This window comes from Equus przewalskii, chromosome 9, assembly GCF_037783145.1.
Source record: "Equus przewalskii isolate Varuska chromosome 9, EquPr2, whole genome shotgun sequence".
NCBI classification, from domain to species: Eukaryota; Metazoa; Chordata; class Mammalia; order Perissodactyla; family Equidae; genus Equus; species Equus przewalskii.
Window position 1 is genome coordinate 20317662 of NC_091839.1, and position 22556 is coordinate 20340217.

A 22556-nucleotide genomic window follows, 5' to 3' on the forward strand; every position below is an offset into this window, starting at 1 on the left:
CCCCTCACCTCTGGGTGCAGGTGCTCTTCTCACAATGGGTGTTACAAGCGAGTGTGTCCCACTGCGTGGTGGCAGAAAAAGAAGGGGAACTTGGGAAGTGGACAAAGGTCTTGGGGGTGGGTGTTCCTGGGGGACGGAGGTCAGAGAGCCCACCAGGGAGGATGAAGGGGTCGGATGAGACGAGGCCTAGGGTTGCCAGATGTAGCAGATAAAAATGCAAGGTGTCCAGTTAAATTTGAACTTCAGATACAAAGAACGATTCACTTTTTCAGTATAAGTATGTCCTGTGCAATCTTTGGGATATACTTCTACTGAAAAACTTCTTCGTTGTTTATCTGAAGGTCAGCTTTAACTGGGCATCTTGCATCTTATCTGGCAAGACCAGCCCTGCCCCCTCCCTCCCCTGCACCCACCACCATCACCGGGGGCCCCTGTAAGAAGGCCTCACTGGGGACTTTCACTTCTGCTTCCTCAGTGACCCAGGCCCAGCGGGGGTTGCCCCTGCCCTCCACCGGCGCCACAGCCAGGCCCCAGGGCTAGACACACTCCTTCCGCTCCCTCCCCAGAGGTGCCTGGGGAGGGTCCAGCTGAGTGAGCCCAAACACAGGCCGGGCCTCCAGGAAAGACTGAGAGCCCAAGTGGGCGAGATAGGGGTGAGGAGATACGAGAAGAGGAGAGGACCTCCAGTGGGACTCCAATCAGAAGCTCACTTCATGCATCGGTGCTCCGGGGCTCAGCTTCCGCCCGCCCGCAGTGGCTTCTCCTTCTGCCCCTGAACAGCATCTGCTGAAGGAGCCTGTCTTGGGGCCGGGCCAAGTGCCTCCTAACGCAGAGATGCTCCTGTCGCTGCTCTTAGCCTGGCTGTGGGACGGTGAGTGGGCCCAGGGCCAGGAGGGGCCCGGGTGGAGGCCGGGGCTGGGGACGCAGATTGAGTCTCTGTCTCGCCTTAGGGTCTCGGGCTCAGGCTCCAGGATTCCACCTGCAAGTGCAGGAGTTGGTGACGGTGCAGGAGGGCCTGTGTGTGTCTGTGCCCTGCAGCGTCTCCTACCCCCAATTTGGCTGGACTGACTCTACTCCAGCTCACGGCTACTGGTTCGAAGAGAGGACCCACTCGGGCACTGGTTCTCCAGTGGCCACAAACGACCAGAATCGACAGGTGAAAACGAGGACCCAGGGCCGATTCCAGCTCGTGGGCAGTCCCCAGAACCAGGACTGCTCCCTGGTCATCAGAGATGCACAGAGAGAGGACAGCGCGGCGTACTTCTTTCGGATAGAGAGAGGCATTTATGTGCAATTCAATTTTTTGCAAAACAAATTCTATCTGGAAGTGACAGGTATGGAACTGGCTCCAGGTGGAATGGGGTGGGACCTCTCCTCCCTCCCCACCCCCTGTGTCTAATACTGGGCAGGGGCTGTGGGGCATGGACCATCGGTCACCCCCTGGGGCTAGGGTCATACCCTGTCTCTGTCCCAGCCCTGACACAGAAGCCAGATGTCTACGTCCCCAAGACCCTGGAGCCCGGGCGTCAGGTGGCACTCATCTGTGTGTTTAACCCAGCCTCTGAGGAATGCCTAGTCCCTACTTTCTCCTGGAAGGGCGCTGCCCTCTCCTCCCAAGAGACCAGTCCAAGAACCTCCCGCTTCTCAGTGCTCACCCTCACACCGAGACCCCAGGACCACAACACTGACCTCACCTGTCGAGTGGACTTCTCCCGAAAGGGTGTGAGCGCAGAGAGAACCGTCCGACTGAATGTGGCCTGTGAGTCTGGCCGAGGGCTGTCAGGGTCTGCAGGCAGGTGGGGCAGGCGGGAGAAGGGGAAAGACGCAGCTGGGCAGTGTGCAGCTCTCAGCGGGGCCACAGAGAGGGAGGTGTGGAGTCCTGGGACGCTGCCTCAGGCTGGGGAGCAGAGTGGGGATGCCAACTGGTCCTCCATGCACAAGTGTGTCTTTGGCACTCATTTGTCACTTGTCTTCTCCAAGGGTAGTCACACATTTTTTCTTCCCCGGGGTTCTCTCCAGCTGCGGGGACCCAACGCTCCTCCCCAATGTCAGCTCATAATCTCATTGCAGATGCCCCCAGAAACCTGGTTATCAGCATTTCCCAGGCCAACGCATCAGGTACTGAGAGCCTACTGGGGCAGGGCCAGGCCCGTCCTCTTTGGGGGATGAAAAGGTGTCAGGAGGGCAAGGGAAGCGGTGTTCCTCCCTGCAGCACTTCTCTTGTGCTCTCTCTCTCTCCCCTCACAGCCCTGAAGCCCCAAGGAAATACCCTGTATCTGGAAGCCCAGAAAGGCCAGTTCCTGCGGCTGCTGTGTGCTGCTGACAGCGAGCCCCCCGCCACACTGAGCTGGGCCCGGGACGACCAAGTCCTTTCTTGGTCCCACCCCTCAGGCTCCAGAACGCTGGAGCTGGTGATGCCCAGGGTGAAGCCTGAGGATGCCGGGCGCTACAGCTGCAGAGCGGAGAACGGGCTGGGCTCCCAGAGCCGCAGCCTGCACCTCTCTGTGCAGTGTGAGTGGGACCGACAGGTGCTTGGATTCTGGGAGGGGAGAAGGGTGAGGACGCAGGGGCTTGAGGTGGGGTCCCAGAGCTCTAAAGGGACCTTGAACCCCAGCCCTATGGGACTAAGGATTCCAATTCCAATTCCAACATGGGTTGGTTTTTTTCCCATACCACCAAGCAATTCTCTGTGACACCAGCTGGGTGCCCTACAATTCAACTCAATTCTGATGCTATCTACCTTGAGATTGCATCCGATCCCACGGGGCAAGGGCTCAGTCCCACAGGACTGCAACCATCCCTCACTCCAGACACCAATCTCAAGTCCAGGTTGTCGCCTCTGCTTCTGACCCATTGGCTATAGATCGGAGGTTCCCATGACTCTCTCCTCAGGTGCAATTTATTGCTACAGCAGCTCACAGAACTCAGAAAAACATTTTACTTTCTAGATCAGCAGTTTATTATAAAAAGATATAACTGGTGGCGCAGCGGTTAAGTTCACAAGTTCTGCTTCGGCAGCTCGGGTTCACCGGTTCGGATCCCGGGTGTGGACATGGCACCGCTCAGCAAGCCATGCTGTGGTAGGCATCTCACATATAAAGTAGAGGAAGATGGGCACGGATGTGAGCTCAGGGCCAGTCTTCCTCAGCAAAAAGAGGAGGATTGACAACAGATGTTAGCTCAGGGCTAATCTTCCTCAAAAAAAAAAAAAGATGTAACTGGGGAACAGCTGGATGATGCACAGGGCGAGGTATGGGGAAAGGGCACAGAGCTTATGTGCCCTTTCCAGGCAAGCCACTCTCCCCGAATCCCTCCGTGTTCACCAACCCGGAAGCTCTCCAAACCCCATCCTTTGGGTTTTTATGGAGGATTCCTTACGTAGGCAGGATTGATTAAATCATTGGCCGTTCATGATTGATTCAAGCCCCTCTCCCCTCCCTAGAGGTAAAGGGGGTAGGAGTGAAGGTTCCAGTCCTCTAATTATGTGGTTGGTTCCCCTGGCAACCAGCCCCCATCCTTACCTGACCTCCAAAAGTTGCCTCATTAATATAAACTCCGGTGTAGTTGAAAGGGGTTTATTATGAATATCAAGACACCATGGGGCCGGCCCCGTGGCCGAGTGGTCAAGTTCGCGCGCTCTGCTTCAGTGGCCCAGGCTTTCACTGGTTGGGATCCTGGGCACAGGACCACGCTGAGGTGGTGTCCCATATAGCACAACCAGAGGCACTCACAACTAGAATTTACAACTATGTACTGGGGGACTTTGGGGAGAAGAATAAAAAAAAAAAAGAAAAAAGATTGGTGACAGTTGTCAGCTCAGGTGCCAATCTTTAAAAAAAAAAAAGACACCTTTATGGCTTTTATCACTTAGAAAATTCCAAGGGTTTTAGAACTCTGCACCAGGGACGAAGACCAAATATATGTTTTTCTTATAAATCACAACGCCACAGGGACCAGCCTTTCTTCCCCATCTGTTCTCTTGAGAGGTTTGTGTCACTCAGTGGGGACCTCAGTATCCCCTCCCTGCCCCGCCCCCCCATCATCGCCAGGGACGGTTCCTTCTGCCCGAGCGAAGCCTCCGGCCGGTTGAGACCCCATGCTCTGTCTCTGTTGCAGATGCCCCAGAGAACCTGAGAGTGCTGGTCTCCTATGCAAACAGGACAGGTAGGAAAGGGGGACAGAGTCAGGGCCTCTGGGTGCCACAATGGGGGCCCAGGCATCTGGAATGTCAGCGTGCCAGTGGGTCCCTGTGCCCTCAGCTGTGCATCTGTCCTGCCTCTTCCCTCCCCTAGTCCTAGAAAGCTTCGGGAATGGCACGTCCCTCCCGGTCCTGGAGGGCCAAAGCCTGCGTCTGCTCTGTGTCACCCATAGCAACCCCCCAGCTGGGCTGAGCTGGGCCTGGGGGGGACAGACTCTGAGCCCCTCCCAGTCCTCAGACCCTGGGGTCCTGGAGCTGCCTCAGATCCAAATGGAGCATGAAGGCGAATTCACCTGCCGAGCTCAGAACCAGCTGGGCTCCCAGCACTTCTCTCTGAGCCTCTGTGTGCACTGTGAGTGAGGTGGGGTGGGGGGGTGCAGCACCTGAGTCCTGGGGAGGGGAGCAGCACCGCTGACCTTCTCATCCCTCCCCACAGACCCCCCACAGCTGCTCAGACCCTCCTGCTCCTGGGAGGACCAGGGTCTGCACTGTGGCTGCTCATCCCGAGCCCAGCCGGCCCCCTCCCTGCGCTGGCAGCTGGGGGAGGCTCTGCTGGAGGGGAACAGCAGCAACGCCTCCTTCACCATCACCTCCAGCTCCTCCGGGCCCTGGGCCAACAGCTCCCTGAGCCTCAGCGTGGGGCTCAGCTCTGGCCTCAGAGTCAGTTGCAAGGCCACGAACGTCCACGGGGCCCAGAGAGCCACTGTCCTGCTGCTGCCAGGTCAAGGGGCCAACTGCATGCCCCCTGGAGGGCGGGGGCTGAGTGGGGCAGGAAACAGGGTCCTGTGGTCAGAGCAGGAGCTGGGGATGTAGAGGGGGAAATCCACATTGGAAGGCCTGACCCCTGGGCCTGGGGTGCAGCAGGGTTTCCAAGAAGTACTTGGAAAAGAATTGCAGGTCAGGCACCTGGAATGAGAGCTGGAAGTCTGAGGGTCTAGCGGGGGTGGGCATGAAGACCCACGTTGATGGGACGGGCTCAGAGACGTCTGACGGTTTCCTCGTGCAGATAAGAAGGGGCTCATCTCCAAAGCATTCTCCCATGGAGTATTTCTGGGAATTGGCGTCACGGCCCTCCTTTTCCTGTGCGTCATCCCCATCATGTGAGTTCAGAGCAGGAGAGCGATGGGGTCTGGGCCCCGGGAACTGGGCTGGTGCCGGGGTACACACCAAGGTGGGCTGGTTTCCTCAGGGTGAAGACTCTGAGGAGGAAATGGACCCCGGCAGGGACTCGGCCCCAGGCAGAGGCTCAGACCCCGGCAGAGGCTCCAACCCAGGCGGAGGCTCGCAGGTTCAGGGCCTCGCGGAGGAGCACCATCCTGGATTACATCAATGTGGTCCCTAACGCTGCTGCCCTGGTGAGTGGCCAGGATGGGATCTGCTGCCTTTTCTTCCCCTCCCCTAAATCCTGCGCCCCATCTCCGATTCCTGCACACGCTCCTCCCCTTCCCTGTCCCAACCTTCGCCCGAGGGACGTCCAGGTGGAAGAAGCTTGGGCGTGGGATTCAGATCCTGACTCTTGAGACCTCTGCGAAATCGCTCACTCCCTTCGAGCCTCCGTTTCTTCCTCCGCTTCCTTTCGAGAGTTGGTTTGAGGGTTAGAACGCGTCCGCTGGCTCCATAGGTAGCAGCTGTTCCATTATTACCACCATCAATAACTGATATACTAATGATTAACATCCTTGAGAGGCAGGACGTCTAATGATCGAGACGGGACGCTCTGAAGTCATCCTGCCTGGGTTCAATCCTGCTTTTGTTGCTACGTGTTCTTGGACAAGTCATGGAACTTTTCTGTGCCTCAACTTCTTTAAGATAGGGAGAATAGTGGTACCTACTAACTAGGATCATTCTAGGTGTTCAATATGCTCATACGGTACCAGTAAAACTTTTAGAATCGTACCTGGGACCTAGTAAGCGTTCGGTAAATGCTGGATATTTTCAGAAGAGAACATCTGTACGCTGACGACTCCAAAATTTACATGTCCCAGACTCACCCCTGAACTGGAGACTCATATGCAGCTGTCTAGGCAGCATCTCCATTTGGATGTCTAACCAAACCCATGGCTAACTACATCAGTCATGCTTCTCCATCCTCCCCATCTCGGCAAATAGCACTATGTCCGCCCAGCTGCTCAAGCCAAAGCCCTGCAGCCATCTTTCCCTCCTCTCTTCTCTATCACCCCACAATCAACCCATGAGCAAATCTCCTCTACGGTACAGCCAAACCACTTCTCGCCCCACCTCCCCGGTCCATGCACTGACATCTCTCCCCCCACACACCCCCGCCACCTGCTGTGTGTCCTCTCTGCTTCCGCTCACCACCACCCCCCACACCCCACTCCCTGCCCCAGTCTACTGCTCTGTACATAATATCCTTTTAAAACCCAAAGAGGCGGGGGCCAGCCCCGTGGCCGAGTGGTTAAGTTCGCGAGCTCCGCTTCCCACGGCCCAGGGTTTTGCTGGTTCAGATCCTGGGCACGGACATGGCCCTGCTCGTCAGGCCATGTTGAGGCAGTGTCCCACGTACCACAACTAGAAGGACCTACAACTATAAACTCACAACTATGTGTTGGGGCATTTGGGGAGAAAAAAGCCGGAAAAAAAAAAGAGGATTGGCAACAGTTGTTAGCTCAGGTGCCAATCTTCAAAAGAAACCAAAGAGGGGGGCCAGCCCAGTGGTGCAACAGTTAAGCGCACACGTGCTGCTTCAGCGGCCTGGGGTTCACCGGTTCAGATCCCAGGTGGGGACATGGCACTACTTGGCACGCCATGCTGTGGTAGGCGTCCCACGTATAAAGTAGAGGAAGATGGGCATGGATGTTAGGGCCAGTCTTCCTCAGCAAAAAGAGGATTGGCAGCTGTTACCTCAGGGCTAATCTCAGGGCCAATCTTGTGGTGGTCTCCTGTGCGTGACAGCACGTATGTAACTGCACATTGATAAAACTGTAGAGATGGAGCACAGATCCATAGTGAGGGTGAGGGACGGGAGGTGATAAGAGGGACCATAAAGGGATAGCAAGAGGGAGATCTTTGCGGTGATGGACCAGCTCTGTATCTTGATGGTAGTGGCTGCGCACATCCACCTGTGTAAGTTTGCAAGGGCTGGCATAGCAAAAACCACAGACTGGGTGCCTTAGTGACAGACATTTCTTTATTGTTTGTTCTGCTCCAAGATGGGAGGCAAGCTCAGCGAGAGCAGACTTTTCCTCCCTAACGTAACCCCAGGTCCTCAGTCAGTGTCTGGCGCACGGTAGGTGCTCAAGTGTCTGTTGAATGAATGAAGGAAGGAAGGATGTTTTCCCCTTAGGCTCGGAATCGCAAGGACAAACCAAGCAGTCCTGCCCGGCCCCCACCTCCAGATGCTCACTGCCCGGAGCCCAGGAAGAAGCAGAAGGAGCTGCGTTTTGTTTCCCACGGTGGTCCAGGACCCAAATCAGCCACTCAAGCTCCAGAATCGGAGAACGACCAAAAGGAGCCCCACTATGCTGCCCTCAGCTTCCCAGGCTTCAGACCCTGGGCGCCCCGGGTGCCCAAAGACACCCGCTGGGAGTACGCAGAAGTCAAGTTCCACTGAGGAACTGGGGCTCACATCCGGGCTAGGGAGAAAGGCAGGGCGATGAGGATGAGGGAAAGAGTGCCAAAGCTCTCGCTCTCTTTTTAAAAAATCCCTCCAAGGATGGTTCATCCCATCCCAGACCTGAGCATCTGGCACAGCTCGATGAGTCTCTCTAGAGTGGCCTTCTCCGAATGCACTCTTCTGAGAAGCAAGGAAAAGCTCTTCCTCTGACCTACCGAGGCACCACCCTAGCCGATTACTCACAATCTCACAGCTTCTCAAAGGTGTGAGGGCCTTTAAAGATGCTTCAGCAGTCATCTGTGCGGTCAGCAAGCTAACCTCACGGGTCAAGCCTGGCCCCATACCTATTTTCGTACTACTCGTGAACTAAAAAACTTTTTACATTTGAAATACTTGGGGGCAGGGGAGGGGAATCAAAAGCAGAAGACTGCTTTGTGACTCGTGGAAAGGATACGAGATTCAAATGTCGGTGTCTGTAAATAAAGTTGTGTTGGAGCCCAGCCGTGCCCATCCTTTATGCACCTACCGTCTGTGGCTCATTTTATACAGGGTTGAGTCACCGGCCTGCAAAGCCTCAGATATTTAGCACCTGGGCTTCACAGGAAAAGTCTGCGGAATCCTAACCTAAAGGAAACTCACCCACTTCTTTCTACAGAAGAGGAAACAGAAGCAGAAGTCCAGAAAGAGTTCAAGAGTAGCCAAGGCAGGGGCTGGCCCGGTGGCGCAGCGGTTAAGTGAGCACGTTCTGCTTCGGCGGCCCAGGGTTCGCCGATTCAGATCCCAGGTGCGGACATGGCATTGCTTGTCAAGCCATGCTGTGACAGGTGTCCCACATATAAAGTGGAGGAAGATGGGCATGGATGTTAGCTCAGGGCCAGTCTTCCTCAGCAAAAAGAGGATTGGTGACAGATGTTAGCTCAGGGATAATCTTCCTCAAAAAAAAAAAAAAAAAAGAAAGAAAGAAAGAAGGAAAAAGAGTAGGGAAAAGAGTAGCCAAGTCAAAAATGACTAGCTATGCGACTAGATGGGAGGTTCCCAAGGGGAGGACCCCCAAGGCAGGGAGACCACACAGAGGGTGGGGGTGAAGGCGGCCTTGGACCCACAAATCCAAGAAAGAGCAAACACGTGGAGGCACAGAAGGGGCACATTTGCAAAATGGAAAGAATACGAACTGACAGCGCGCTCTGAGTCAGCCAGCTGGTGAACAGAAAGGGTGAGAGTCTATGTCTCAGGGCGGGACATGTCCCTTCTCCTGCCCCACCTCCTCCTTCCCCAGAGCTCAGACTTCTGACTGCTTCACAGAAAGCTTTCTCGGGGGACGGTTCCTACTTGTCAGGCAGAAACCGAAGGAGCCTGGAAAAGATGCTGGCTTTTGCATTAAAAAAAAAAAAGTGATAAATTACACAATTGGAAGACAGGAAGAGCTGGGGAAAAAAAACGGGTAAAGCAGGTCAGGTAGGGTTTTCTCAGGTCAGAGATCATCCCTAAGTGGCAGTATAAGATAAAGAGCACCCACCAGGATCACATTGGGAGCCGATATGTCTAGTAAAGAGCATCTCCATTGTGAAGATGTCTGAGACTCAGAGAGGTGAAGTAACTTACCTAAAGCCACCCAGGGGAAACCAGCAGAATTAGGAGTCCCGCCCGTGGCTGTCTGACTCTAAAACCGAAGCTTTCCCCTCTTTTTTGCAATCCCACCTGATGGGGCGCTCTTGAAAGGACTGAGAACAGCAGGCCGGCACCCGGGGCGCGTGGTTTGCTCCGTGGAGGAACTGAGACGTGAAGACCCCGTCTCTGACCTAAGTCAGAGTCAACAGGATCAAGATGCTACAGAGCAGGGGAAGGGTACGAAGGGAAGGGGTATCATTTTAAAAGGTGATGACTCAGACTGAGAGGAAAAAGTCAGTAGTGGACATGTTCACATTTTCCAAGAACGTGCAGAGGTGTCTGGCCGGGTGCTGAGGCATCCATCATGTCTGAGCGTGAGAATAGAGCGTGGTCACAGATAACACCCCCTTCAGCTAAACCCTCTCGAGTTCCAGAGCTGTTTGTTTGTGAAAATGTTTATAACACTGACTAAGGCATATTGAGCCCCTAACCCAGGCCCTGTCATTTAATGCTCATATCATCCCCCTTAATATTCACAAAAAGCCTTAAGGGCAATTTTGGCCAAACAGTGGGGAAATCTCCCTTCATCTTGCCAGGCCCTATTTAGCTGGTTCTTTTAATAAGGCTGCAGGAAAAGGTTCAGAACTTTAAGAGAGACAGATGTTAGTCCAGAAGAGTTCAACAGAACCTCTTTTTTTGTGTCTCTGAGGAAGATTGTCGCTGAGCTGACATCTGTGTCCATCTTGCTCTATTTTGTATGTGGGACGCTGCCTCAGCATGGCGTGATGAGCGGTGTGTAGGTCTGCAGCTGGCATCTGAACCCGCAAACCCTGGGCGGCGGAAGCTGAGAGCATGAATTTAACCACTAGCCACCAGGCTGGCCCTCAAGGAAACCTCTTAATTTGTCTACTTAAGATAATAGTCAATAATAATGAGCCATTTCCTGCACTGGCTTCTTAGTCACTTACTGACATCACTTCTTTATCTAATTGTGTTTATCCTTTTAAGGAGTAAAGACATCAACCCACCACACCCACACCCACCCCCGCCATCATCTCAGAAAGGCAGAAAAAAAAGCTCAATGGTGGCCAGCTCCATGGACGCAGCCTAGCCACTGCTTGCTCCTGAGATGAGGTGACCAGGTAGCCTCTCTTTGTGTCTGAGATGACTGACAGGCCCTATGTCCAAGCACAACTTTTCTTCTCATTAGAGGCACCAAGAGGCAGGTTCTGACTTTCCTCCAACATAAATATTACAAAGAAGTTGACATGTAAAACTTCTCATGACATAGAGCAGCTCATAATTTTATTCCTTTTACTAGTCATAGCTTATAAAAATTCCCAGCTGGGCAATTTGAAATCAACAATCCAAAGTAACATATGCAGCGCTACGTTCATTGCAGTGCTATTCACAATAGCCAAGACATGGAAACAACCCAAGTGCCCATTGGCTGATGATTGGATAAAGAAGCTGTGGTGTGTGTATATATATATAATGGAATACTACTCAGCCAGAAAAAAGACAAAAATCATCCCATTTGCAACAACATGGGGAGGACCTGGAGGGAATTATGCTAAGCAAAATAAGCCAGTCTGAGAAAGACAAACACCAGATGATTTCACTCATGTGTGGAATATAAACAAGCACATGGACAAAGGAAACAGTTCAGTGGTACCAGGGGAAGGGGGTGGGGGTGGGCACAGGGGGTGAAAGGGAAGCACCTATGTCGTGACAGACAAGAAATAATGTACAAGTGAAATTTCACATTGATGTGAACTGTTATGAACTCAATTAAAAAAAAAAAAGACAATTCCCAGTTGTGAATGAAATGGCCCAAGCTTTGTGGTATGGAGCTCTCCTGGTGACAGTCTAAGTCAGTCTGTTTCCCAGATGAAGATCACTCCACAGCAAATCGTCTCAAAGGAGGAGGAGCAGGAGAAGAAGAAAGAAGAGAAAGAAAAACAAGATTTTGAGTTGCAACTTTCCAAGAGTTCCTTTATGCAGATATTATCTCTATTATACAACTGAGCAAACTGAGGTGGAGAAAGGCTCCAAACATGCCCACACAATTAGTAAGATTCAACGCCAGGCAGTCTGACCCCAGAGCCAGAGCTCTTGGTCAAGACCCCATACTGGCCTCCTGGTGGATTGCTGAATGGAGGACATCTCAGCAAGAGGCGTGGCAGGTGCAGTATATGGAAAGGACAAAGCACTTGCACTGGTGTCCAGATGCCACCACTTCTTCCCAGAATAAGTGTGGGCAAGTGACTTTCTCTCTCTGAGCCTCGATTTCCCCACCTATTAAAATGAGGGTAATACCCCTATCTCAAAGGGGCGTCATCATGATTGAGGGAGAGAGCAAAGATGAAGGCTCTTTATAAACTGTAAACCAAAACCAGACATCATGTGATTCTCTGAGGATCAATAAGTACGATTATCTAAGCAGGGTGGGTATCCTTCTTTGACGCAGAACAGAGAATGTTCTCAAGATGCAAATCTTGCATTTGTTTAATGGCAACTATAATATTTTAAATTTTCCCAGCTTGTAGAAGGGGTTGATGCAAATAATCAATAATCAATCTATAGAAGAGAAAGATAGAGTGATATTTATCGAGCCTGATGTGAGGGCTAGCCCAGAAGCGGTCTCTTTCTCAGACAAGAAAGCACTGTGGGGAAGCGTGGTTTCCAGCACGGTTATAGACGTTTGAGAACAAAGAACATACATCACGCATGACAGGAACACAATTTTTTCCAGTCACAAGGCGATGTTTGCCACAGTTTAGCACATACACAGCAGGTCAGCTTGACCTTGGTTCTCTGGGAAGAAAAGCTCATCTTCAAAGAAGTCCTGGCATCAGCGTCAGGGAAAAAGAGACATTCATCCATCTCTGTAAAGAGGGCATTCTTCGTTTTGAGAAAATATTTGAAGCAGGTGGAGGATGCAGGTTTGGTGGGCCATAGTCAGGCTGCTCTGGGAAAAACAAGTTTTAAGCTGAATAGATTTAACCCACATACCTTGATATGTGAAAACTTCTTATTATTCTTCTTTTCATCAAAGGTATTAACTGGGGCCGGCCCCGTGGCCGAGTGGTTAAGTTTGCGCACTCCACTGCGGTGGCCCCGGGTTTCGCTGGTTTGGATCCTGGGCGCGGACATGGCACCGCTCATCAAGCCATCCTGAGGTGGCGTCCTACGTGCCACAACTAGAAGGACCCACAACTAAAAAATACACAACTATATACCAGGGGGCTTTGGGGAGAAAAAGGAAAAATTAAAAAATCTTTAAAAAAAAAAAGGTATTAACTAACTAACCCAGTTTAATTCGCCATGGCATGCCAGTCTGCAGGGGCATGCAAACAGCTTTGGAGGATAAGATGGAGAGCAAAAGACAGTGCCACGCTCGCTGTCTCCTTTGCTCTCTCTGTTCTCCCCCCGTCACCCTAGGAGCCCTGATGGGTAGTTCCCGGTAACTCATGACACGATATGGAGGCCCTCTCGGACACATTTTGCCTCCTAAGTGTACCAATGCCTCCGGGTGCTGAGTAACATTTAAAAAACTGAGTTAACTTCAAGGACTGATGTTGGCCACCGGAAGTCAGTCTACGCAGAACAATAGAATTGTCTGACCTGGGAAATTACAAGATTGTGTTGCTACAGCAACAACTTTGACCAGGGGTCAGTAACATTGAAATACTGTCTTTTAAGCCCCTGACTTCTGCCATAATGACGGGGACCTTGGAGGAGGTAGGGGAGGGTGTTGATATCCATTCCTCTCGGGGAAAGCGATGTTGTGTAAATGAGAACAGCAACAACAGGCTTAGAGTCAGAAGACCCAGCTCAGACTTTCTGCATTGCCAGATATTGGCTATAACCCGTTAATCGGAGACTATCAACTCCAGGAACTAGAAGTACACAGAGTTCTATGTTTCTCATCACTGACTCAACTGTGCTCCGTTAAAACTCTTTTTCTCGGCCCCTGACAGTGTCTCAGATGTTTTATAACTTTCCGGTCTGTTCTGATTATTAAAACTCAGCCTGGTCTTCAATCTTCACCTCAACCTCGATTTAAACCCCATCACCTCCTCTGTCCATCCAGCAGAGGTTTAAGCTGGGACTTGACGCCTTGGAGAAGAGCTGGAGACCACCTGTCCCCAACACACCTTTTCTCCATTCCCATTTCAAGCCCTGGTTCCTCAAAGTATTGGCGCTTAGAGGAAGGAGAGGTATGAGGACCATACTATGTGACTCCTGACCTAACTGGCCACAGCTGTGGCCTCTTGTTGGCTGACGCTGCTCTCTGGCCAACCCTGGCTGGCCCTCTGCGTGGCAGGTATCCAAACACTGGCTCTCTCATGGAGCAAAAGTGGACTAGGGTGGGCCAAGAAAGTTCCTTTCACTTCTGACCCCAGATGTGTGGATTTTCCACACATTGAGCAATTCATTGACACCAGCCGGGTGTCCTACAGTTTAACTCAGTTCTGGCACTATACACCCGGAGATGGCAGCAGAACCCACAGGTTAAGGGCTCAGTCCCACAAGACGGCCCCCCTCAACTTCAGGCGCCAATCACAAGATCAGGCTGTTACCTGTGCTTCCAATTCATCGGTTATAAATCGGGGTTTCCAGTACCCCCTCCTTGAGTTTGATAATTTGCTAGAATGACTCACAGAATTCAGGGGAACCCTTACTTACGTTTACCAGTTTATCGTAAAGGGATATTATTGTTCAGGAACAGCCAGACGGAAGAGATGCCCAGGGCGAGGTACGGGGAAGAGTGCAGAACTTCCATGCCCTTGCCGGATGCACCCCCCATCCTAGCACCTTCATGTGTTCACCAACCTGGAAGCTCCTCAGACCTCATACTGGTGGGATTTTCATGGCGGCCCCATCACAGAGGCGTGCTTGATCGTTAACTCCATTTCCAGCCCCTCCCCTTTTCCTGAAGGATTGTGGGTGGGGCTCAAAGTTCCAAGCTTCTAATCGTGGCTTAGTCTTTCTGGTGACCAGCCCCCATCGAGGAGCCCACCCAGAGGGGCTTCATTAGAACAAAATGCTCCTTTCACTCATGAAATTACAAGGGTTTTAGGAGCTCTGTGCCAGGAACCAGGGGCAGAGACCAATATATATATTTTCTATTATTTCACACACTTTCTCCAGTTCCAGCACTGGCAGACGCCACATGGCCCTCTTAGGTGAGGCACCTTCTAGCTGGCTGAAGCGTAGCTACCCTCCTGGGTGTCCTCTTGCCTCACACATCCTAACCATGCTGGACCATGGGGCCAGCTGCACCAGCCCTGCCCTCACATTCCACATCAGCGACAAGTTCAGAGATCCCAGGCCACCAGCACTTCTGAGCAACTGGCAACAACTTCGGGGGTTCCGACAACCTCCTCAGGTTCAGTAACTCGCTCTAACGGCTCAGAGAACTCAGGAAAGTGCTATCTATATGATCACAGCTTTATTATGAAGGATACAAATCAGGACAAGCCAAAAGAAGAGATGCACAGGGGGAGGTCAGGGAGGGTCCCAAAGGCAAAGCGCCATGTCCTCAAGATGCACCGCCTTCCTAGCACGTTGATGTGTGTCACCAACCACAAAGCTCACCTGAGCCCTGGTACGCAGAGTTTTTGGTGGGCTTTCTTCATGCAGGCATGATGGAACCACCGGACACGGGATGTGGGGGAACTCAATCTCCAGCCCCACTTCCCTCCCGTGAGGTCAGGCTGACATCACAAGACTCAAAGCCCTAACTACATGGTTGGTCCTTCCAGTTTCCGGCATGGACAGCCCCCTTCTTGGAAGCAGCTAGGGGTCCCCCATGGGATGCCTTCTTAGCATTAACTCAAGTGTGGACCGGGGGCCCCACCAGAAATAACACACACTCCTTTCACTCAGAATGTTCCAAGGGTCTAGAGGGTCTCTCCTAGGAGCCAGGGACAAAGGCCAGACAAATTCTTCATTACACAACAGAAGCCAACTATTTTTCACCCTAAATAACAGGTGTCCTGTTCCTCCTCCTCTGAGACTGCCCTCAATACTTTCTTCCCCAGAAGCCGTCACTACACCATCCACCTCATTCTTCACAGGTGGATCTCCACCTAATTTGTCACGTCAAAATTCCTTCATTTTCCTCAAGGCTCCAAGAGGATACAAAACCCAACGAGGAATGTAGCCAGAGCTGCTAAGAAAGGACACATATTTAGCTGTGTGGCCTTGGGCGAGTCCTTAACCTCTCTGTGCCTTGTTTCCTCATCCGTACAAGAATAATAATACCACCTCTCAGGGTTGTTGTGAGAATTCAATAAAAGCACTTAGAATAGAGTCTAATACCTTGTATGTCTTCAAAAATAGGTATTAGTTTATTTCTACTGTTATTATATCATCATCACCAGTTCTAGAATCCAGTATGTGGAAGAAGAAAAAGAAATCAAAATGACAGGTTCAATCCTGGCTGGTTTTGTTGCTTGTTTGCTAACATGACATGAGGAACTTCTCTGAGCCATTATTTATTGATCAGTAAAATGGGGGGGTTGCTCATCTAACCATCAGTGACCCCACAGCAAAAGTATTCTCAGGTCTAAGGAGCCGGATCTTTTCAGTTTTTCTAGATAAGGCCAAATTGTCCCCCAGGAAAATGCTGGGTTGTATTTTTTTTTGAGGAAGATTAGCCCTGAGCTAACATCTGCCACCAATCCTCCCCTTTTTGCTGAGGAAGACTGGCCCTGAGCTAACATCCGTGCCCATATTCCTCTACTTTATATGTGGGACACCTGCCACAGCATGGTGTGCCAAGCGGTGCCATGTCCGCACCTGGGATCTGAAAAAGTGAACCCCGGGCCGCTGAAGCGGAACGTGTGCAATTAACCGCTGCGCCACTGGGCCGGCCCCTGGGTTTTTTTTTTAAAGGTTATTATGACAAATGGGCAAGATGAGAATTTGAGGATTATAATATTCTGCATCTTGTTTATGGTGGTTACACGGCTCTATGCATTTCTCAAAACTCAGGGAGTGAATCTTACTGTATTATACGTAATACAAACACAAAATACGTTGAGCACTTTTTAAAAGATGAAATTTAAATAACGTAAGTGAAAGTGTCTACATGATCTTTCTTTTGGGGCCCCCTTGGCCTCCAGACCCCCACTGCCACGTCAGCAGATGCTTCTAGCAAATCCTGACGTTCAAGCAGTCTGAAAACCATTCGTGGCAGCCACATAAACCCAGAGAGACTCATTCCAGCTCAGACCTCAGCCCACAAGTCTGACCGCTAAAGTCACTCTCACGCCAACAGCCTCCAGCCAAGCAGCCCAGCCATTTCCCGCACAGGTGACAAAACTGCGTGGCTGGGAGGCTCCAGGGAGACTCGGGCCCAATGAGTGACTGCTGGCTAAAGGCTAAGCATGTTGGACTGGAGTCCAGCAATGTGGCCCCTCAGTTTCCTCATTCAAGCAGGAGAGCTCTCTCCATGTATCATTCGAAGGCGCAGGGAATCAGGAGCACAAATTAGAGTGTGGACCAGGCTGGGGAGGTGTTAGGGGAGGGTCGGGAATCCTGAAGTCAAGTGGATGATTGAGGGACTTCTGTGTGTGATGGCTGTAGAGAGAAGATTCTTGGGGGGCCCCAAAGTTGATTCTAGGGGAGGCGTTTGTGAGGGTAAGAGCAGGCCGGCCCAGATGTGGGGGAAAGGGAGAGCCCAAGAGGTTACGCTCCTGAGGGAGGAGGCACAGGAGAGCCTAAGAGTGATGGCCTGGATGCTGAGGATGACCCGGGGTGCCTGAGAGTGGGCGGCAATGACGGTGGAAATTGAAGAAGGGGGGCTTTTAGGAGAGTGACTGCGGGAGGAAGGGAAAACTGGCAGTTGGAAGAATGGGATGTCAAAGCAAATAACCCATAAGCAATCTATAAATCAAAATTGGAGTGAGTTTATTATGAGCCAGATCTGAGGACTAGCCTGGAACCTTCCTTCTCCAAGGAAGGAACGGTACAAAAGAAGTAGGGTGTACAGAGTGTTTGTATAGTCATGGAACAAAGAGCATACATCACATATGATAGGAATGTCCCTTTTACAACAGTCACGAGATTGCCCTGTAGATTGATGGGCACAGCAGGTAGCAGGTCTGCTGTCTCCAGCTGGGTGGTCACAGGTGAGCAGAGCAATGAGTCCCTAGCCCAGGGAGAGATGCTTATCCTTAAGGAAATGCCAGTGTGGGGGGAGTTACATCCTTATCTTAAGGGCATTTGTTCTTGTCTTTGGGACATAGCAAATCTTAAAGCAGATCTACAACACATGCTCCACAGCCATGGCAGGCCCTTTTGGGAAAACAAGGTCAGGCCGAATTAGTTTTACACCAAATGGCTTCCTCATATACACCAATATCTCCTATTGCTTGTCACTTATGTATCAGGGAGGAATCCAGAGGACTTGAAAGTGAAACTTTTGATCTAGAAGACGTTGGGTTTCCAGGAGCATGAGGGAGTCAGCAGGAAGAAAATTTCCCCTCAGAGTGGGGAAATTCGCAAGGCTGGGGGCAGCCCTGACAATCACCTTGTGAGCCTAGAAGGTAGTTTCTGCTCGCTGAGGGCTGCGGGGACCGTCTGGGTGTTGGGGAAGTGCTGTGTGCAAGTTCTCAAAATGTGAGGAAGCCCTGAAGGTGACTCCCTGAATACAGGGGACTCTGAAAAAAAAGATGACAATGAAAGGGATGATCCCAAATGTGTGTTAAAAGGGGAGAAGCAGCTCCAAAGGAGGGAGAAGACCTGAGGATAATCCCTGAATAGTCCTCTTGACAAATGGGGGCGGGGGCTAACCAGGAGAGGGCAGCCCCTAGGGAGGCAGAGCAGGGTTTACAGGGCAGGGCTGACCCCCCTTTATTATGAAGGACACCCTGCGGTACCCTGAGTGTGAAGGAGCTAGCAGTGAGGTGGGAGGCCTTAGGGAGACAGCAGGATGCCTAAGGGGCAGGGAATCCGGCAGGGGAGGAACTGGCAGAGAAGACCCCTAGCTGGCTTAAGTATGACCTGTCAAATTTCAAAAGTGTCAATAAAACACCTGAAAATTGAGGGTATTATGTTGAGTGAAATAAGCCGGACAGAGAAAGACGAACTCTGTATGACTCCACTCATAGGTGGTAGTTAACATATAGACAAAGAGAACTGATCGGTGGTTACGAGGGGAAAGGGGGGGCCAGGGGAGAGCACAAAGGGTGAAGTGGTGCACCTACAACATGACTAACAATAATGTACAACTGTAATTTCACAAGGTTGTTAACTATCATAATCTTAATAAAAAAAAATTTTAAAAACACCTGAAAAGATGGGGGTGGAGGAGGGGAGAACGGTAGTGAGGGTTAGGCCCTAAGGATTAGGAAAAGGAAGGGGAAAGAACATGGACCTGAAGGTGGAGGTTTCCCTGGAGACCACCTCCCCTGGATCCTGAAGGATGCCTGGGGCCTCCTGAAGGAGTGGGGGCCCCCAGCATGGCCACTCCCTAGAACTTGCAGGGTTCAAGGACTTCCCAAGGGAATAGTGGGCCTGGAACAAAGAGGAAAGGGGCTAAGAGGAGGGGAGGCTGGACTCCTGAAGGTGGGAGGTCGGGATCCACATCCCTAAGGGCCTAGAAATTGGAGGAGGGGGAGGGAGTGCACAAACAACAGGAAGTGTAGGAATCCTGACTCTGTGGGTCAGGGACCACTCCTTGGAGTCTGCAGGATTTTCCAGGTCCTCCAAGGGGATTGGGAGCTAGAAATAAGGGGTAGTTAGTGACAAGAGATTTTCACAAATTGAGGTATATGAGATAGCTATTCTGGTTCAAAACTGATTCAGCTCTAATTCAAAAAGCCTGATTTATGGCCTATCACACATACATTATACATCCGCTTTAATCATTAAAGAATTCACTAAACCTTATCTGAACGTAAAAGGCGCTCTAAAATAAGAAGGCATACTTCCCCTCCTTCGCCCACCAGTATCAGTAGCCCAGATTAGTACTACTGAAGATAAGTTCCCTTTCCTAGACATCAGGGTCTTGTTGACCTGCTAATTTGCAACTGAATACTTCTTTGAAACTTTGATGACTATGTATCCTGGGCCAGTTTAATGTACGTTCTTTGTTCTAAAAAAGGTTCGAAAACGTACTGAAAAACCATGCTTCTCCAGAATGCTTTCTCCCTTTGTTAGACTGCCTTCCCAGATTGTAGTCCTCAAGCCTACCTCTAGAGAATGGTTATTGGTTATTTTGCATCGACATTAGGAAGTATAACTCCTGGGTCAAAGTCTAAGGGTGACCCCTGGCCCTTGCAGGGGCTGGAGGGGATCAACGAAGTGAGAGCCTCCACAGGTGGAGAGATTCTCCAAGGAAGGGAGGCAAGGACGACCTCCTGGACCTGAGGGGTGGAGGGAGGATATAAGGGTCGGGGTGGCAGTGAGAGGAGCCCCCAAGACCAGGAGGCCCTGACACCCACCCTGCACTTGGAAGGGCCCCCAAGTTGGAGGGGTTGAATTAGTGGGTAAGGCTCGAGGGAGAGGGCGGCCCCCCCACGGCATCGCACAGTGTCCTGGAAGGGACAGAAGTGGCGGGGAGCGGGGCTTGGAATCCGCGAGCCCTGTGGGCTGGGGGCCCTGAAGGCCGGATTTGGGGACTTTGACAGTCCGAGGACTGCAGGGGGCAATGAAAGGAAGAGTCTGGTCCTACGGCGGGGACGGGGCAATGGAGTTCTTGGGCACGCCCAAAAGACCCCGACGTGGGATTCCCCTCTCAGCCCGGGGCCCCTCCCCCTTCCAGGCTTCGCTCGTCACCTCCAGATCCGGGCTGGGTCCCCGGGACGCCGCCGCTGCCACCCTGCCGGACCGCCGACCACACAAGCCTCTAAACGCCGGAGTAAACACGTCAGATACCGTCCCGAGAAGATGCGGGAAGGGAACGACCAATCAGAGGGCGAGACGGAGGCTCGCGCTCAGGAACGTAGCCAATCAAAGAGTGAGGGTGTTGGCTGGCTGTCCTCACGGCCGCAGGGAGGGCCTCGGCCGCAGCGCGAGCTCACCCGCCAATCAGAGCCGAGGAGGATGTCTCGCGCAGCTATACGTAACAGGGAGTGGGCGGGGCTCAAACCAACGGTCGCCCGAGTTCCTCCGCGATTCGGAAGCTTTGCTCCCCGCCCCCCCGAGACGCAGGAGTTGATTGGTCGCTTTTCCGAACTTGCCTGTCAATCTTGGGAGCTGGGCGAAAGGCATTTCCTTAGAGACGCAAGATCCCGCCTCCGCTCTCCCAGCGTGGCGGGGGAGGGTCTTAAAGGGCCAGGTACCTGGCGACTGATGAGGTTGGACCCTAGTCGCAAAAATAGAAGAAACAATGACAGAACAAAAACGGAAGCAATCCTTTTATGCTGGAATTGAGCGGTAAGCGCTCGAGATGAAACAGAGACTCGAAAAGCTGAAGCAACTTGGTCTAGGTCACGTGCTTGTAATTAGCGGGGCGGGGATTCGAACCCTGATTTCCGAGGCCTGTCTCGACCTAAGCTGCCTCTTTGGGATAACCAATTCAACGTAACCGATGAATGAGACCCAGATCCTAATCGTAGTCGTTAGGAAAGCCCCCCTTCTTGATAAAAGTCTTTCGATTCCAGCCACTTGGCCTTTGCTCACAGTGTCTTGTGCATCAAATACCCACTCACCCTAGAATTTGCCCCAAGGCCGTCTAATAAAGGAGCCTCCCCTCGAGGCCCTTGCCTGCAGGAAACAGTGTTTTCCTGGTCCTGACCTCACTCTCCACCCCTCCCCTCCAGGCAAGGTCCAGGCTCAGCCCCGTACCCCCCGTTGTCGTTTCCCGTGTCCCTGTCCTCCCCCTCCCGTTTTGTCCCTCCCAGTGTCTGGGCTTTGGTCACCCTAGAATGTTAGTGTCCATCTCTGTATCTGTTCCCCACCCCGCAAGACTGAGAGCCCTTCGAGGGCAGGTACTGGTTCTGCATGATAGGTGTCAGCAGCAGCATCCAGCACAGGACTGGATTCGAGAGGACTCAGAAAGTGAGAGCTAGTATCTGGGATTTCTCATCCATAAAGTGGGATGTTGTGACCTTCTTGGAAGAAAATTCATATTCAAAGAGCTCTGCTCAGGCTAAAAACTTTGCATCATCCCTGATTCCCCATTCCCGGCCCCCAGCAGTCCTGCAGCAAGTCCTGATGGTTTTTCCTCCAGAATACGTCTTAAAGCACAGACTCTGGAGCCAGGCTTCCTCGGGTTCAAATCCCAGTTGTGCCTCGTACACGCTCTGTGACCTTGAGTAACTTACTTAGCCTCTCTGAGGCATAGTTTGATCATGTGTGAAATCTGGATTAAATAAGTTACAATTATTAATTAAAATAGACCTCTGTTTTATAAAATAACTGACGAGCATCCTTCAAAACTGTCAAGGTTGGGAAAAACAAGGAAAAACTGAAACACTACAGGCCCGAGGAGACTTAGGAGCTGTGCTGACCTAAGGGTATCCTGCTCTGGATTCTGGAACAGAAAAAAGAGGACGTTAGTGTAAAAACTGGTGAAATCCAACTAAAGTCTGGAGTTTAGTTGAGAGTCATGTTGGTTTCAAACTTGTGACCAATGTACCACAGCGATGTAAGAAGATAACATGAGGGGAAGCTGGGGGCGGAGTATTTGGGAACGGTCTGTGTTATCTTTGCAACTTGCCTGTACATATAAGTTTTCCACAATAAAAAATTTATTTAAAGTAAAAAATGGACCTATGCCTCTCCGCTTAGCTCATTCCTTTCTAGCCCCTCAAACACTTGTTCCACCCTCTGTTCTCCCCACCGGGAATACTCAGTTCCCAGGTCTTCTGGCTCCTTCCCACAGAAGCCTTCCATATCCGTCTCACCTAAAATAAACCCATCTCCTTGCCCTGTCTTCACATCTTCGCAGTATTTATTCTTATAGGAAATGTACTATTTGTGTCTTGTCTGCCTCTCTCGCAGCAAGTAAGTTTCATAAGAGTAGGGGCCACATTTACCGTCCGGGGCTGGATCCCCAGCGCCGAGCCTGCAGCCTAGAATATAGCATGTAGGACTCCCGGGTCCGAGGGAGGAGGGGCTGGGGTTCTGGACTCCCGGGTCCGAGGGAGGAGGGGCTGGGGGCCTGGTCTCCTGGGTCTGAGGGAGGAGGGGCTGGGGGCCGGGAGAGTGGGGGCT

General features: G+C 51.7%; 1 protein-coding gene and 1 long non-coding RNA gene across 2 annotated transcripts; one reads left to right on the plus strand and one right to left on the minus strand.

The window, feature by feature from the left end:
• The first annotated feature begins 502 nt into the window (after positions 1–502).
• Positions 503–8272, plus strand: LOC103558380 (sialic acid-binding Ig-like lectin 10). Its single transcript, XM_008531339.2, is given in 12 exon segments — positions 503–871; positions 951–1334; positions 1475–1759; positions 2071–2118; positions 2248–2511; positions 4117–4164; positions 4293–4550; positions 4635–4919; positions 5205–5298; positions 5437–5461; positions 5464–5553; positions 7503–8272. Coding segments are annotated over 12 exon segments (2085 nt in total). The 5' UTR covers positions 503–834; the 3' UTR covers positions 7770–8272.
• A 456-nt stretch (positions 8273–8728) lies between these two features.
• Positions 8729–21213, minus strand: LOC139085520 (uncharacterized). The gene is made up of 2 exons (XR_011543871.1): positions 20175–21213; positions 8729–12629 (listed from the first exon to the last, which is right to left on the minus strand). It is a non-coding gene; the product is annotated as an uncharacterized lncRNA (long non-coding RNA).
• Positions 21214–22556: the final 1343 nt, after the last annotated feature.